The sequence below is a fragment of the Sapajus apella genome, unplaced genomic scaffold (assembly GCF_009761245.1).
Source record: "Sapajus apella isolate SASKATOON/1434 unplaced genomic scaffold, GSC_monkey_1.0 scaffold142, whole genome shotgun sequence".
In the NCBI taxonomy this organism is placed as follows: domain Eukaryota; kingdom Metazoa; phylum Chordata; class Mammalia; order Primates; family Cebidae; genus Sapajus; species Sapajus apella.
The window spans coordinates 2,469,862-2,488,844 of record NW_022437082.1 but is presented as its reverse complement, the minus strand read 5'-3'; the positions used below and the strand labels follow the sequence as shown (position 1 = coordinate 2,488,844).

Genomic DNA, 18,983 nt, shown 5'->3' with positions numbered 1-18,983 from the left:
ATAGTTTCCTCTTCAAACTCATCTTCTATTACTCTTCCCCTTGTTCTCTACAATGTAGCCACAGTAGCCTAGTTACTATTTCTTGAACACACTGGGCACGCTTCTACCTCAGGGTTTTTGCACTGCTACCCCTTCTAATTTGAATGCTCTTTCACCAGGTTTCTACAAGGCTTATTCTCTCATCTGCTTCAGATCATTGCTCAAATGTCAACTGTTTAGTGAGGCACTTGCTAAACACCCTATTAAAAATTGCAACCCCTTCCCAATACTGTTTTTCTTTTTATTCCTGGGATATATCACACTTCAATAAACTATATAATTTGCTTACTTATCTTGTTTACTTTTTGTCTTCCTGTACTGAGATGTAAACTCTAAGTGGACAACAATCTTTGTATTTTCATTTATGTAAAATATTATCCCCTTTTCTGTGGTTTTATTTCTCATGGTTTCAGTTACCCATTATCATCCATGGTCTGAAAATATTAAATAAAAAATTCTAGTATTAAACAATTCATAAGGTTTAAGTTGCATGCCATTCTGAGTAGTGTGATGAAATCCTGGCTATCCTGCTCTGTCCCACCTGAGATGTGAATCCTCCCTTTGTTCAGTAGATGCTACCTGCTCATTAGTCACTTAGTAGCAAATCAACTGTTTCATTGTCATACTGCTTGTGTTCAAGGAACCCTTATTTTACTTATTAATGGCCTCAAAGTGCAAGAGTATTTGCCTAACTTATAAATTAAACTTTATCATATGTGTGTATGTATAAGAAAAATTATAGTACATAGAGAGTTCAATACTGTCTGTGGTTTCAGGCATCCACTGGGGATCTTTTGTTGACTACACCAGTGAATCAGGAAACTTTTAGTTAACTCCTAGGCTATGTTGACTGATTTGGGGAAATTCTGTTCCTTCTGTTTTCTCAGACATAAATGTATAAGGGGATAAAACTAGATGCTTTCTATAAGGCTCTCATACCTCTGAAATTCTAGGAAATAAACTATATACACATTGAAGGGAATAAATTGAGATATTATGCTATTAATTAATCATATTAAGACACGATTTTGCCCAGAAGTCTAGCAATACTTAAGCCTTATCTTGTCCAAGCTACACCTCCTCTCTGCAGAGTCCAAGAGAAACATGTGCCTTTAGGAAAGAAAATTCATTCAGTAAATCATTCATTGAGTTGATATTCATTGAGTGCATATAATGTGCTAGATACTCTGCTAGGATTTTAGCACACATCAAAGAAAGATTAAAAATCCATAACCTTATAGAAAGAAAAGAGGAAAACCAGATGACAAACAGAAAATGTAAGTTTGATGGTGCATTATATTTAGGAGCTATGAAAAAAAGAAAGCACAATGAGGTTTACTACCTATAGTATAGGTAGTAAACTGAGTGGAGATAATAATAAGCCCCATTTAGAAGATGCTAATTAAGCAAAAAATGTGAAAGAAATGCATAAATTAGTTATCCAGGTATTTGAAAGAATAACATCCTAGGCAGAGAGCATAGTGACTGGATAGGTCACCACGTAAGAGAGACAGGTGTGTTGATAGAGCTGAAGCAGAGTGAGCAGGGGAAGGCAGATGACAGGATTATATTAAACCCTGTAAGCCTTGATAAGGACCTTGGTTTTTACTCTGTAATAGATCAGCAAATGCTGGAAGGCTGTTATATACAATATACTGTAAGAGGGAAGGGGAAGAGCAGAGACACAACCTAGGAGGCTAATGCAACAATTTAACTTTAACTAATTAAGACAGGATAAAAACCAATGTATTTGCCACAAAGGGGGGATGGCAAGAGAGTCAGCATTGGCAGAGCACGGTAAAATGAGGGTAATAACTGAAGTATGTATGTGGGGGAGAAGGGTGCTGGTGCAGAGCTGAAAAGGTCATCAGATTCTCATTTATATCCTCCTCTCCCAAAGAAGGGACTCCCTGGATTGCCTCTTACTTTGTATCTGGTCTTTGCATAAAAAGCAAAGCAAGCCAACCCCTGGATTGTGACTATAATTCTATGATCTGAATGCCACATTTCCAGGGGACTCTGACCTTTTTTGGTAAGCCCATTGAAAACTGCTAGCAAAAATAAAACCAGACTTAGTAGAGCTTCACAAATGAATCCATGAAGAAAGAGAAAGGTTGGAAAAGGAGAGAGGACATGAAATTTTTACAGGATTTGTTTATTTTGCTGATCTGAAGTCAGGGGCAACCATGTTACTTAAAGTCTCTGATTCTGCCCCAGCTTTCTCTTTGAAATTATTTTCTACATATAGTAAAGATAATAATGATGACAGTGATAATCCTCTGGAGTATATAAAGCCTTCGATTTTCTTTTTTTTTTTTTTTTTTCTAATTTGTGCCTCCCAGCACCCTATAAATCCCTGATATTGTTAAATGAATAAATGTTGAATGGATGGATGGGTTATATAGGGGAAGAGGATGTTGTCTCTACTATTCCTTTTTATAGGTAAGAGAACTAAAGTTGAGAAAAGTCCAATCCTTAAACACAAAGTTTGACTTATGTTTTCTTACAAATATTGTTAGTGTCTGTTTCCATCTCCACTGCTAATCTCTTGGTTCATATTCCTGTCTTCTCTTAACTCCACTTCAGTAATAACCACCTCACTGATCTGTCAACTCTGTAGGATTCACCCTCCCGTCCATAATTCCATAAATTAAATGGCAATTTGTTACCCATGCCCAATGAGTTATTTTGCAAGTTAAATGGTAGTAACAAGACAGTCCAAGTTCCTGGAATGATCTTCTTAAAAGAGCAATATGACTTTGTCAGTTGTTAGTCCAAGACCTAGAAAGTTGATCTTGTTTAGTGTGATGCCTATAGCTCTGCAGATCTGGCTCCAGCCTCATCTCCTACCACTTCCCAGGTATCCTCAATTCCAGCCCTTATGCCCTTATTTCTAGCCCTTCTGGAATAACAGTAACTGTTACCTGAATAGGCCAGACTTGTTTCTACCTTTGTGCTTTAGCATATATAATATTCTTTAGAATGCCTTTCTTTGCCTCACCCTACTTATCCTCTTAGCTTCATCTTAGGTAATCTTGGTTCTATAAGGCCTTCTAGGATGGCCTCAGGCATAATAATTCCTTCATTTTCTGTGTACCCACAGCACCTATCATATAACTTGATAGATTGTGTTAGGACTATTTGTGTACATACATGCTATTTGTCTTAGACAGTAAGCTCATCAAAGATTGGGTCCACATATCTTGCCCAAAATACTTAAGTACTCTGTAAATATTTGTTAGATGAATGTATAAACACAACATCTTTGCAGTGATATTAGGCAGAAGAATGGGCCTGGAACAGAGTAAGTATAAATATTTTAATTTGGTGAAATAATAAGTGTGTTTTAGCATCTATGACTGAAGATCGTTACACTTTCTCCTCAACTTTAGGTTTAAAACTTTGTATGTAGATCAGGACTCTTTTGGGGTCAGTCCCTGTCTTGTAGCAGAAGCTCATTATTCTGGATGTCAAAACTTTCTGTCAATAACCTTACCAGCCTCCAAGGGTAGGGAAGAAAATTATTTTACAGAGATTAGAAATGAACTACTTGAAAGCAAAACTTTGAATTGCCAGCCATTGGATGAATAATGAAACTGAGATTAACAAATACAGCTCTGGAAGGAATTAGCAGGAAAATCAAGGTCAGTTTAATTTCAGTCAGCCAGCTTCTAGGTAGTCTGTCCAGGACCTCTAATCATGGCTGATTGCTAAAACCAATGGATATGTTACCATCACACAAATGATCAGAGCTGCAATAATCTATATTGCTTAAAGCAAACTAAATAAATGAAATGTGCCCAGGCATGTATTAGCAAGAACACCAGCCTGGAAGGCAAAAAGAAAGTATGTGCTCCTTCAGCAAATACTTAACACATTTCTTATTTTCAGTATCCCCCATCTAAATAGTAAGAGGTTGCGACTAGATGGCACGTATTCTTGCAGCTCTAACTCATCCCTAGGATATTTACAAAATTTCCAATGTGTCTTGGACAAAAACTGAATTCTGAAGCTAGCCTGCAATTCCCCACCAATCTGACTTTTATCCTTAAGGCATAAAAGGGGTTTCATGATTCAAAGAACTGGACACAAGAGAAATGTATTTCAGTGAAAAATATGCTCCTTGTGTTGGATACTGAAAAGATTCCATGAGAGTTTAATAAAGAAAATTGTGTTCCTTCTCTACACTTATATTATTATTTCCAAGATACTGCCTCTTATGAGTAATGCCAAGGGGAAATTACTTTATGTCTAGCCAGAAGTTCTGGGAACATGGAGAATAAGACCATAACAAATAGACTATCAAAGCAGATGCAAAGGTAGTGATTTCTGATTAGGGGCAAAACGGATTTATAATAACTTTTCTATCTTCCTTCCCATCCACTTCTTGCTCATCCCACCTAAGCACAAAGGAGAGAGAAAAAGCAGATATTTATGTGAGCAAGGCACTTCATAAACCAAATTATGTTGTGCTCTTTTTATTGGTTCTTGAACATGTCAATGCTGTCTGACTTTCTTGCCCTCCTTATCTACCTTCTCATAGCTAGGATTTTCAATATCCCCTCAAGCTTTTTCTGCAACAGAAAGCACTCTGACTGTATTCAGGCTAATGTACTCAACTCCTGCCCCATGTCAATAGTTAACTGTATATGTGAGGGTTATATTTCTCTTCCTGTAACAGTGGTCATTATGAGGGGAACGATTGTGGCTTGTGCCTCTGGTTCTTCCTTATTTTCTTAGTATCTTCTCATGACTACCTGATACACAGAACATACTTACTCAAAGGTAACCAGATACATATGACTTAAAGATTACTGAGGACCTGAGGAGACATTTACCCTCAGATGAATGGAAAATTGTTGAGGTAGAAAGAATACCAGATTTGCACTCTAGCTCTCCAAGTTGTGTGACTTGAGAAAGTCACTTTAACTCCATGAATTATTATTTAGGAAACAGAGATGATAATAATGCCTGCAATATGTCCCACACAGGGTCTCTATGGGGAGCAAATGAGATAAATAAAATCCTTAGTTCCAGAAATCGAGGGTCCCTACATCACAAATGTTAGAGGCAGACCTGAGTGGAATTATTGATGGGAATGTTCTTTAGAAGTTGTTAACATGCTGTGAGCATCTCATAGGTTATTAGCAATGATCATCATCATGATAACAATTATACATTGAACCTCCTATGCCTTCTTAGACACATGGATGTCTGTAATTTGATAAGAAATATCTCCTGATATCTTACCCTCATTAACCAAAGAGAAACTGTGTTAAGCAGCCATAGCCTGGAGATATCTTGTTCTTAAGATCTTGCTTCCTAACACTGTTACAGTAGCACTGTGAGTGAAGAGAGAGAAATGGAGACCCTACACATGGGATTACTTGCAGGCACTTCTTTATTTGTTGCCTCAACAAAACACTTCCCCATAGGCTTCCTTGGTAATTGTATAGATGTGAGGCATATTCTTTTCAGTCTCACATATTGATATTTTATTAGGCAAGATTTCTGGTCCTAAGGAGTACTTGGGTCCTGAAAAGTTCTGAGCAGGAGTACCTATCCAAGGGAAGAAGCCACTGTGGAAATGAGTGACATTATAATTGATAATCAGTTTCTCAACTTATTAGAACTCCAAAAAGATGGCAGGGGTTGAGTCCAATATATCCAGGAAGTATAAAGGCTAGTTAGAAGTAGCTCATCAGGGCTAGCTTCCAAGCAACCCTTAATTTTTGCAGTGTGAGCCCCGTATCTACATAGGAGGCTACTATCTAGCTCAAGGAAAATTAAGCTTTGAAAAAAAAATAAAAGAAATCAAAGGGGAAACCTTGAAATAGACTATTCAGAGAGACTAATGTAGGGGAATGAGTATGTAAATATATCATCTCCCATTCAGATTTCCATTGAGCAATCCATCTATCCATCCAGCATCTTTTCTTTTTTTTTTTTTCTTTTTTTTTTTTTTTTGAGACGGAGTTTCGCTCTTGTTACCCAGGCTGGAGTGCAATGGCGCGATCTCGGCTCACCGCAACCTCCGCCTCCTGGGTTCAGGCAATTCTCCTGCCTCAGCCTCCCTAGTAGCTGGGATTACAGGCACACGCCACCATGCCCAGCTAATTTTTTGTATTTTTAGTAGAGACGGGGTTTCACCATGTTGACCAGGATGGTCTCGGTCTCTTGACCTCGTGATCCACTCGCCTCGGCCTCCTAAAGTGCTGGGATTACAGGCGTGAGCCACCGCGCCCGGCCTCATCCAGCATCTTTTCTAGATGTTGTCTCTGTTAACAGAATAGAAGCTCTTTAGACTTGACCTCTGAGGTTTCCAATGCCCCACATCACCTTTTTATTTTTCTGGAGTGGTCAGTTTCCCTGTGTGTGTGTGTGTGTGTGTGTGTGTGTTCTTCAAGAGCCATCTCTTTCAACAAAGCTACAGCAGTTCCTGTGAGCAGCAGAATTATCTTTTGTGTTTGTCTGTTAATGATCAGGGTAAAGATATTCTTTCCACATATCTCTTCTCTTCAGTGCAATCTTTAAATTGGTTAACTCACAGAATAGCCTGCTGAGAAGAAATATTTCAGAAATAATTAAACTGCAATCAGGAGTGAATGAGTCAGAACTTGGTGTTTCCAGGCTTCTTAGGGGGTGTCTAAGAAAGTACAGTTAGGACAGAAAATTTATATTTGTTTTTCAAAGGTGATACAATGGGATTCAGATAAGAACCAAAAATATGAATACTTAATGCCTCTTTGGGAGGCTATCTAGCTCATTTTATCCATCCTTTGTGTTCATAAAGACTTGAATCTCAGTTAACCTAAACAAACAAAACTTTCGTAATCCTTAGGAACAGTTCATTGCTGCTGAGTGGGAATACAGCCCTGTATTTAATAACATTCATTTTAGCTAAATTTCATTTTCTGTTTGCCCTTCTTTTAGGTTAACAATTCATGCCGAGTGTCCCATGCATTTGGAAGATTTTCCCATGGATGTGCATGCCTGCCCACTGAAGTTTGGAAGCTGTATGTATTTCTCTCTCCCTCTGTCTCTCTCTCTCTTTCTTTTGCCAGATCTTCCAAAAGAAACAACATATTGTATTCTGTTCACTAGGAGTTTCTAAAGCTGAGGCCTTTAATCCGGGCTGGCATGGGGCTGGGTCAGAGAGTGGGGTTGAGTACTGCTAACTAATCAGGAGGAGGAGACTTAGCCTTTAACAGAGTTTTCTTTCTAAGAAGCAAACTTCATTTTTCCATTTCAGACTAATTTCTGTGTCATTAGATTGAAACATTAATGTCTGTTTCCTAAATTGCCCAAAGGACAGAGCAAGACAGAACTGATATATAATACAGTCACAGCTATCTAAGGACAAGCTATGTCAAACAGAATGTGTTTATATTTTTTGAAATGTGTATTCTACCTGCATCTTCATATACTTCTGTCCAGTTGTCCAATTCTCAACAGTATATGATATACAGGAAGAGATTCTGAAGATTTGCTCACTTTTGAAAGTATTATCTTTTCCAGTAGCTGTAAATTTTACAGAGAAAGTAGTAAATATATAGTCCATTTGCAAATAAATTAGAAAAATCAAAATTGAATAAAATTTGAGTGAGTTTTTCAACCTAAGAATTTCAGAGTGAGTTTCATATGCAGTGTCATCAGAGTAATAGATCAAGATATGTGCTGATGACATCAAAATTAAATAACTGTTTTGAAATAGAAAGTGCATTTGAAAAGACCCAAATAATTAAATGCAACATGTTTTTTCAATCATTAGTTTTTCAAATCTTTACAAACTGTCTTCTGTGTGCCAGGTTCTGTTCTAGGAGCTTGGAATGCATCCATAAATAAACCAAAAACCTTGCCCTGTGGAGCTTATATTATAGAGATAAGAGTGATAGTGAAAGATAAAATAATGGATTAACGGGTAAAGCATAGGGCATGTGGTAATATGAGAAGCAACATGGGAAAACATAAAAGTACTGCAGAGTTAGGGGAAAAGTACTGCAGAATCCTCCATCCATGCCTAGCTGGAGGATTTGTGTTACCACTGAAATTAGCATCACCCTAATTTTTAAAGAGTAACATTCAGGCAGAAATATTAAGAAAGTAGAGAGTTTATCGATGTGTATATATATGTCTATATATTGATTATATAGAGAGATATATATATATATAAATAGTGCCCTAAGTAGAAGGAACAATCAGGAAAAATACCTTGTGTCAGAAAGGTAGGTGACTTGTTCAGCCACTGTGGCTGGCTAGAGTTAGAAAGGGATGAGCAGGAGAAGAGGATGAGACCAAAGCGGGGGCCAGATAATCTAAAGTCATATAGGCCACTAAAGTGCTTTGAATTATATTCTAAGGAAAAATGAAGAACAATTAGAATACTTTAAATAAAATAGCAGCATTATTTGACCTATGTTTTAAAATAATTACTAGGAATTTTTTAAGTGATACAAGTAGAAGAAGGATCAAATCGTGGAGCCCAGGTAGGCAGTTACTGTAATATTTCTGGGTAGGACAGAGTTGTTGATTGGTGAACAGTGTTCTCCTCATTAACAACTAGAAAACCTAGAACTGTAGAAGCAATAAAGCTCAGTAAAGATTGTAGAATCTAAAATTCTGGAGAACTGAAAGAACCTCTCATAGATGAAATAGTGACCTACAGCTTTTCATCTCTGGGAGCATTTGCCAATTCTGGCCTTGGATTGCAGCTTGAATTCAAGTTTGGCCCTGGGCATAGGGTTCATACTGGTGAATGAGAAGAAACAGCAGTGATTTGATGATCACACAGGGCTAGGGTGACATAAAGGAAAAATCTAAAACGTTTCAAATTCATGGCTGATCTCCCTCTCAATACAATTGTTGAATTTTGAATTTGCACAGAGCATGAGGACAAAAGCTAATATGAAAAACGCTGAAAAGCAGATCTTCCTTTTCTGCAGCCTTCCAATGCTAAAAAAGAAGAAGGCATGTCAGACTACCAGTTTAAAATCCTAGGGACCTAAATCCTAGTAACAACGGAATAGCAGAGACAGACTAGATTTAGCCAAAACTATAACCCAGCACAAGTCTCTATGAGATTAACGTGATAATTCTCCCATACTAACTGTATAGCAAAGTAAATAATGAATCCTTTTTGGTGCAAAAGAGACTTCTGTTTGAAAATACTACAGTTTTATACACAATGCATGGAATTCAATGGAAAATCCTTAATCATATGAATAGGCAGGACCATGAGACCTAAAACCAAGGTTTAAAACCAAAGCCCAAAACCAAAATATATAAAGAGACATACAGGTGATTTAGATGTCAGAGTTTGTAGACAAAAACTTTAGAAAGCTACGGCTAATATAGTAAAGAAAAAAGAGGAAATTATTACTAAAACAGATCAAATATATATAATTTTAACAGAAAATTAGAATCTATAAAGAAGAATGAATTAGAATTACAGAAAAGTACAATATCTAGAATTCAGAATTCAATGGATAGATCTGACAAGCAGAAGACAGGATTGGATGACTGAAAAACTGGTAAATAGGAAATAGGAAAATAGGAAAAGCAAACTAAAGCATAGAGAGCTAAATATAGAAACAAGTAAAAAGTACCTGGGTCATAGTAAGGGAATATAAGCTATCCTGTTATAAAGACACATGCACACATATGTTCATCATAGCACTACTCACAGTAGCAAAGACATGGAATCAACCTAAATGCCCATCAATTATAGACTGGATAAAGAAAATATAGTACATATATAGCACGGAATACTCTGAAGCCATCAAAAAAGAATATCTTGTCCTTTGCAGAGACATGCATGGAGCTGGAGGCTACTATTCTTAGCAAACTAACACAAGAACAGAAAATCAAATACCGCATATTCTCACTTACAAGAAGGAACTAAATGATGAGAACACATGGACACACAAAGGGGAACAACACACACTGGGGTTATTGGAGGGTAGGAGGAGAAAGAGGATCAGGAAAAATAACTAATGGGTACTTGTCTTAATACCTGGTTGATGAAATAATCTGTACAACAAACCCCCATGACACACATTTACCTATGTAACAAACAGGCACATCCTGCATATGTACCCCAAACTTAAAATAAAAGTTAAATAAATAAATTGCAATGTGTAATTTGCAGAGGATAAACAGGCAGATAAAGGAGCAAAAGCAATAATTAAGTAAAGGCCAAACACTTTAAAACTGATGAAAATTATCAGCACAAATCTTCAAGAAATCACATAAACATGAAGCAGGATAAACAGAATGAAAAAAAAATGCTGATTCTAAAGTTTATCTGGAAATATTTAAAGTAACAAGAGTAGTTAAGGTGACTTTAAAGAATAATGAAGCTGGGAAATTTACATTAAAATCTAATTTGATATCAGATATCTAGACCTATTTTGAAGTTACAGTAATTTAGAAAAGATATTATTGTTGCAAAGTAGACAAATATACTCATGCAAGAGAATAGAAGAGAGAGAGAGATTCATATTGACTCTTATGTCACATAATAAAAATAAATTAATTCCAGATGGTTTGCAGATCTAAAACTGAAAGAGTGAAAGGTAAAACAATACAGCTTTTATTAATAGAAGAAAACATCACAGAGTATCTCCATAATCTTGGAAAAGGTAGAGATTGCTTAAACAGAACATAGATTAACATCAGCCATAAAGGTAAAATAGAATGACTTGAAAGACATTAAAAATTAAGAAATTACCTTTGTTAGAAGACTACTAAGAGAGTGAGTAGAAGCCACAGAGAGGAAGAATGTATTTGCATTGCATATAAATAGGAAAGGACACAAAAGCATAAGACATACAAACCTATATAAAAAGTGTCTGAATCCTCAATAGAAAAAAGGCCAAAGTCTTTAATGGGCACTTTTTAAAGCAGTTTCCCAAGCTCCAAACACACACACGCAGACACACACACACACACACACTCTGACTGATTGCATGAGTCAGTAGGGAAATAAAAAATAAAATCCAGGGGCTACCAGTACACACCCTTTAGAATGACTAACATGAAAGACAGAAAATGTCACTTCTTGGTGAGGATGTTGAGCAAATCTGTACTCTTATGCACTACTGATAAGAATGTAAATTTGTACCAAGGTTTTGGAAAATTGTTTGGTGCCATTTAATAGTGCTGTACATGTGCATATCATATAACTTTGCATCTCTAGTCCTAAGTATAATTTCAAACAGGCATCATTGTTTATGTATGCCAAAAGACATATAAAGAATGTCCATAGCAGAGCTAATTGTAATAACCCCACTGGAAACTATCTTAATGTCCATCAGAATGGATTAAAAAGCTGTAGCATAGTCACACAATGAAATAGTATACAGCAATGGCATTTATATTACACTCAACAACATGGATGAGGTCACAGACACAATGCTGAGCAAAATCCAAATATATAAGTGTATATAGAGTGTGATTCTATTTATACTATATACACAAACAGGCAAAGCTAATATGGTCTTTTAAAAGTATTTAATATTGGCTGGGCACGGTGGCTCATGCCTGTAATCCCAGCGCTTTGAGTGGATCATGAGGTCAGGAAATCGAGACCATCCTGGCCAACATGGTGAAACCTCATCTCTACTAAAAATACAAAAATTAGCTGGGCATAGTGGTGCATGCCTGTTATCCCAGCTACTCAGGAGGCTGAGGCACGACAATCGCTTGAACCAGAGAATTAGAGGTTGCAGTGAGTCAAGATTGTGCCACTGCACTCCAGCCTGCTAACACAGCAAGACTCCATCTCAAAAAGAAAAAAAGCCTTTAATATTTTATCCATCAACAAGAAGTTAGAATTCCGAGGTATTTTATAAATAAATGTTATTCATAGCACACTTTCAAATTTCTTAATGTTTTTTATTCTTAATCATGGATATCCAACTTTTAATAAATAAAAATATTAATAGTAAGTTTAAAGTATTCACAAAGACTGATAGTAAATGGAAAATTACTCAGACAATGGAAAATGCTGGGAAACTGATAGTATTTGAATAACAACATTTGAATTTCTTAATAAAGTAAACAGTACTACACAGAATCACTGTTCAAAATTGCCAGTTTAAGGATTTAATTTGCTTGTTAAAATTGTTATTTCTTGGAAGAACATTCTCAGGGTTTGTGTATAGTATACTATGCTAGTACACTATGCATATAGTATATAGTATTTTATGCATTTAGAATGCTGTCTGTGTAGTATACTATAAGATACTATGTGTATAGTATACTTATGCATATAGACTTACTAATATTAAATTTTCAAGAATAACTTAGCATCAGCAGCATAGAGGGCCATCAACACACTTATAATAAGCAAAATCAAATGATCAGGTTGTAACCACTTTAATCTGTCCTGACACCTGAAAATTTCAAAACTGTAACTCAATGTGGCAGTATTTCCTGCTCTTGGTTTTGAGTTAACATCAATAGATTCCTTCAAACTAGTAATGTCTCTATGTCTATTGTTACGCTTGAATTTTTACAAGATCATTACAATACTTTTTCTATTTTTGCTAATTTCTCAAGTATTTTTCTCAAGATTTGATATTCAAAAAAATATGTATCTTTCTCAACACAATGTCAAGAAGGAGTTTCCACATAGAAGCACTAGTCAAGATAGTGGTTACCCTTGGTGGGGGTTGTCATTGGAAAGGGAAGCAAATGATGCTTCTGGGTGCTGATTACCAGAGATGTAACTCCAGTGTTCATAAAAGAGATCTGGATTGGAGATTTAATTTAGGTGTCATTCACACAGATGATGTTTAAAGCCATACAGCTAGATGAGATCACTATGGAAATGACCATATACAGAGAAGAGAAGAGAAGAGAACCAAGGAAGGACTTTTTCTTTAGACATGATAACATTTAGAATCTATTAAAAAAAGAGAATAGTTTAATAAATGTGAAGGAGAAGCCAGGTGACATATGGGAAAATCTAAAGGGAACATGTTGTCTTGGAGGCCAAATAAAGTACATCAAGGAGGGTGATTTAAATTATTAAGTTCCTAAGTGGGTAGTTAAAATTAATCTTAGAAAACCTCTAGTGATGAAGCAATTCTGTAATGACAGAGTTAAGATTTCTGAAAATCCACTCCTCCATAAAAGCAGTGAGACAATTTTCAAACATTGTCAAAATTAACTTTCTCCAAACTCTGGAAATTAACAAAAGGCTCCTAGTACTCTGAAGAGTGTTATTCAAGAAAAATGATTAGTTCTCAGTAAGGGAGAGTAGGGAATAAGAGGATGGGAACAGGGCCCTCTTATTCCCCTCTTATTCCCTACTCTCTAAAAACCATGAAGATTTTGTCATGATGAAACGGTCAATCCATCAGAAAAAATATAACAATTATAAAGATAGGCACACCTGAACACAGAGCCCCAAAATACATGAAGCAACACTGATACAAGTGAGGGGAAAAAGAAGACAATTCAACAGTAACAATTAGAGATTTCAATATTCCACTTTCAATACATGGATAGAACAACTAGGCAGATCAACACAGAAAAGAAGATTTGAACAATTCTATAAAGCAACTTGACCTAACCAACATCTGTGAGCATTCCCCCAAACAACATCAGACTGTACATTATTCTCAAGTGCATATGGAACATTTTCTGAGGTAGACCATATGTTAGGTCATACAATAAGACTCAATAAATTTAAAAGTAGAGAAACCATGCAAAGTACATTTTCTTACCTCAGTTGAACAAAATTGAAATCAGTAAGAAAAGTAAATTCCCAAAATTTACAAATATGTTGAGATCAAGCAACACACTTCACTCCTAAATAGACAATGATCCAAATAAAAAATCACAAGGGGAATTAGATAATATTTTGAAACAAATGAAAATGATGACATAATATACCAAAACTTATGGGATGCATCAGTTTAAATCAGTGCTTAGAAGGAAATTTCTAACTGTAAAGCCTGTATTTAAAAGAGAGATCTAAAATCAATAATCTGAACTTTCACCTTAAGAGACTAGAAAAAAGAAGACCAAATTAAATCCAAAAGCAGAAGAAAAGCATAATAAATATTATAGTAAAAATAAATTAAATAATTTTTAAAATTAAAGAAAATTTAAAAAAATCTAAGTTATTTGAAAAGATCAACAAAACTGATAAACCTTTCACCAGACAAACGAAGCAAATAAAAGAACAGAGTCATATCACTAAAAGCATGAAAGAAGACACATCATAATTGCCTTACAGAAATAAGCAGGATTTTACAGGAATACGATGAGTAACTGTACACCAACAGATTAGATAGCTTAGATGAAATGGAAAAAATGTCATAGAAATATAAAAACTGATGAACTGACTGAAGGAGAAATAGAAATTTTTATTGGCCCTATACTAAGTAAATAGATTACATTAGTAATTTAATAACTTCACATAAAGAAAAGCCCAGGCTTAGATCTAGGGCTTCACCATTGAATTGTACCAAACATTTAAAGACTTGATACCAACCAATACCAGTTTTTCACAAGTAATTCTTCCAAAATATAGAAGGGGAGAGAACATTTCTCAATTCATTCCGAGGCCAGTGTTACCCTGATACCAAAACCAAAGATCACTAGAAAATACAACTATAGACAAGTATTTCTTATGACTATAGACACAAAAATCTTCAACAAAACTCAGTAAACTGATTCAAGCAACTTATAAAATGCATTATACATCATCTTTAAGTGAGAGTTATGCCAGGAATAAAAAGTTGGCTCACCAACCAAAAACCATTCAGCATAATATGACATATTAATAAAATGGACAAAAACCACATGATCATCTCAATATATGAAGACGCATATGTACTCTGCACTAGAAATCCAAAATTTTGTCTTAATTTGCCAGTTACTAGTGGCTATAACTTGCCCTGTCAGTGTGAATAATTAAAGTTTTGAGAATTGTAATTATATGATTTAGTTATGAACCAATATAGAGCCTATTTCCATTTGGTTTTATAAATATGAGCCTTAAGCTGTAGCTTTCAGATTCATCAGAACACCTGAATTTTTTAAAATTGTTTTTGTTTTAATTGACAAATAATTGTGTATACTTTTTGGGTACAATTAGATGTTTTAATAAATTTATACATTGTGTAATGATCAAATCAGGGTATTTAACATTTCCATTATCTCAAACATTTATTATGTATTTGTGATGAGAACATTCAAAATCCTCACTTCTAGCTATTTAGAAATGTATCATACAATATTTTTTTTAAATATAATCAACTATCTGCACAATAGCACACCTGGACTTATACCTTATATCCAATTGTACCTGTTACCCATTAATCAATCTCCCCACATTAACCAAGCTCCCTCTAGGCCCTTTCTATTCTCCTCCCCCGGTCCCTGGTAACTGCCATTCTACTCTCTACTTCTATGATATCATCTATTTAAAATTATTTATATGAATGATACAATTATGTATAGGAATATATATATTATGTATACACATATATACACATATATGTGTGTATACATACACAATTATGTATATACATATATAATTATGTATTTGAATTTATACAATTATATATATTATATATGTATATTATATGTATATATGTGTATAAGTGTGTATATATACATATATACACAAATGTGTGTATATTCATATATAGGAATTCATATATATACATGCATATACACATATATGTGTATATACACATATATACACATGTATATATATACACACACACAATAGAATGTATACATATAAATACATTTGTATATGTGTGTATATATATAAAAACATTTTCCTTTTTTTTTTAAATTTATTTTATTGCATTTTAGGTTTTGGGGTACATGTGAAGGACATGCAAGATTGTTGCATAGGTACACACGTGGCAGCGTGATTTGCTGCCTTCCTCCCCATCACCCATATTTGGCATTTCTCCCCATGCTATCTCTCCCCAACTCCCCATCCCCCACTGTCCCTCCCCTATTTCCCCCCCAACAGACCCCAGTGTGTAGTGCTCCCCTCCCTGTGTCCATGTGTTCTCATTGTTCAACACCCGCCTATGAGTGAGAACGTGCGGTGTTTGATCATCTGTTCTTGTGTCAGTTTGCTGAGAATGACGGTTTCCAGGTTCATCCATGTCCCTACAAAGGACACGAACTCATCGTTTCTGATGGCTGCATAATATTCCATGGTGTATATGTGCCACATTTTCCCTGTCCAGTCTATCATCAATGGGCATTTGGGTTGGTTCCAGGTCTTTGCTATTGTAAACAGTGCTGCAATGAACATTTGTGTGCACGTGTCCTTATAGTAGAACGATTTATAGTCCTTTGGATATATACCCAGTAATGGGATTGCTGGGTCAAATGGAATTTCTATTTCTAGGTCCTTGAGGAATCGCCACACTGTCTTCCACAATGGTTGAACTAATTTACACTCCCACCAACAGTGTAAAAGTGTTATTTCTCCACATCCTCTCCAGCATCTGTTGTCTCCAGATTTTTTAATGACTGCCATTCTAACTGGCGTGAGATGGTATCTCAATGTAGTTTTGATTTGCATTTCTCTGATGACCAGTGATGATGAGCATTTTTTCATATGTTTGTTGGCCTCATGTATGTCTTCTTTTGTAAAGTATCTGTTCATATCCTTTGCCCACTTTTGAATGGGCTTGTTAGTTTTTTTCTTGTAAATCTGTTTTAGTTCTTTGTAAATTCTGGATATCAGCCCTTTGTCAGATGGGTAAACTGCAAAAATTTTTTCCCATTCTGTTGGTTGCCAATTCACTCTAATGACTGTTTCTTTTGCCGTGCAGAAGCTGTGGAGTTTGATTAGGTCCCATTTGTCTATTTTGGCTTTTGTTGTCAATGCTTTTGGTGTTTTGGTCATGAAGTCCTTGCCTACGCCTATGTCCTGAATGGTTTTGCCTAGATTTTCTTCTAGGGTTTTTATGATGTTAGGTCTTATGTTTAAGTCTTTAATCCATCTGGAGTTAATTTTAGTGTAAGGTGTCAGGAAGGGGTCCAGTTTCTGCTTTCTGCACATGGCTAGCCAGTTTTCCCAACACCATTTATTAAACAGGAAATCCTTTCCCCATTGCTTGTTTTTGTCAGGTTTGCCAAAGATAGGATGGTTGTAGATGTGTTGTGTTGCCTCCGAGGCCTCTGTCCTGTTCCATTGGTTTATATCTCTGTTTTGGTACCAGTACCATGCTGTTTTGATTACTGTAGCCTTATAGTATAGTTTGAATGTAAAAACATTTTCTTATTCATTCGTTGATGAGCACTTGGATTGATTCCATGTCTTGGCTATTTTGAACAGTGCTGAAATAATTATTGAAGTGTAGATAGCTCTCGAACATACTCATTTTTATTTATTTTGGATATATACTCCATAGTAGAATTGCTGGTTAACATGGTAGTTTGGTTTTTAATTTTTTGAGGAAACTTCGTACTGTTTTTCATAGTGGCAGTACTGATTTGCATTCTTACCAATGGTGTATAAGAAAGAGCTCCCCTTTCTTCTCATCTTTTCTAACCCTTGTTCTCTTTTGTCTTTTTGATAATAGTCATTCTAACTGGGGTGAGATGATATTTAATTGTGGTTTTGATTTGCATCTCTGTAATGATTAGTGACACAGTATTTTTATATACCTGGTGGCCATCTGTATATCTTCTTTTGAGAGATGCCTATTCAGATATTTTGCCCATTTCTAAAATCAGATTATTTGGCTTTGTTATACATTGAGTTATTTGAGTTCCTTATGTGTTCTGGATATTAATCCCTTATCAGATGTATACTTTGAAAATATTTTCCCATTCTGTATATTTTCTGTTCACTCTGTTATTTCATTTGCTGTAAAGAAGATTTTTAGTTTGATAAAATTCCATATCTCTATTTTTGCTTTTATTGTCTGTGCTTTTGGATTCTTATCTAAAAGATCCTTGCTCAGATGACTAATGGCATGTAGAATATCCCCTACGTTTTCTTCTAGTAATTTTATAGCTTTGGGTTTACATTTAAGTCATTAATCCATTTTGATTCGATTTTTTTATGGTGAGAGAAAAGGGTTTAATCTCATTCTTGTACATGTGGACATGCAGTTTTCTCAGGACCATGTTGAAGAGACAAGTGGGGTTCATCCCAGGAATGCAAAAATGGCTGAAAAATGCAAATTAATAAATGTGATACATGACATCAACAAAATCAAGGACAAAAAATACATGGTAATTCCAATAGATGAAGAAAAAATGTTCAATAAAGTTCAACATCTCTTCATGATGAAAGCTCTTAGCTAATTAGGTATAGATAAAGAATGTACCTCAACACAATAAAGGCCATATACGACAAACCTACAGCAAACATCATATTGAATGGAAAAAGTTGAAAGCTCTTTTATAAGATCTGAAACTTTGAAACAAGAGAAAGATACCCACTCTCCCCACTTCTCACAACTGATGGTGAGAAGTCCTAGAAATACTAGAAGTCCTAACCAGAGCAATTAGGCAACATAAAGAAATAAAAGGCATCCAAATTGGAAAGGAGAAAGTCAAATTGTCCCTGTTTGCAGATGACACAATCATATATATCCCTAAGGAACTGACCAACAAATTGTTAGAATTAATGAAGAAAATAAGTACAGTGGAAGGATACAAAATGCACATATAAAATTCAGTACCATTTCTATATGCCAATAGTGAACTATGTGAAAAAAAATCAAGAAAGTGATCCCATTTACAATAGATACAAAACAATAAAGTAAAATTTCCAGGAACAAATGTAACCAAGGAGTTAAAAGATCTCCACAATGAAAACTATAAACATTGATTATAGAAATTGAAGAAGATACAAATAAATAGTCGTCTGTGTTCGTAGATTGGAAGAACTGATATTGTTTAAATATTCATACTACCCAAAGCAATCTACACATTCAATA

At 35.3% G+C, this 18,983-nt stretch overlaps 1 protein-coding gene across 3 annotated transcripts in view; it reads left to right on the top strand.

Moving 5' to 3' along the window:
• Positions 1 to 18,983, top strand: part of GABRA3 (gamma-aminobutyric acid type A receptor subunit alpha3) — a 250,190-nt gene that overhangs the window by 182,944 nt on the left and 48,263 nt on the right. For all 3 annotated transcript variants that reach the window (XM_032264162.1, XM_032264160.1, XM_032264161.1), the window contains one exon: positions 6,973 to 7,055. In XM_032264162.1, coding sequence (XP_032120053.1) covers positions 6,973 to 7,055 — 83 coding nt within the window. The remainder of the gene's footprint in view (positions 1 to 6,972; positions 7,056 to 18,983) is intronic.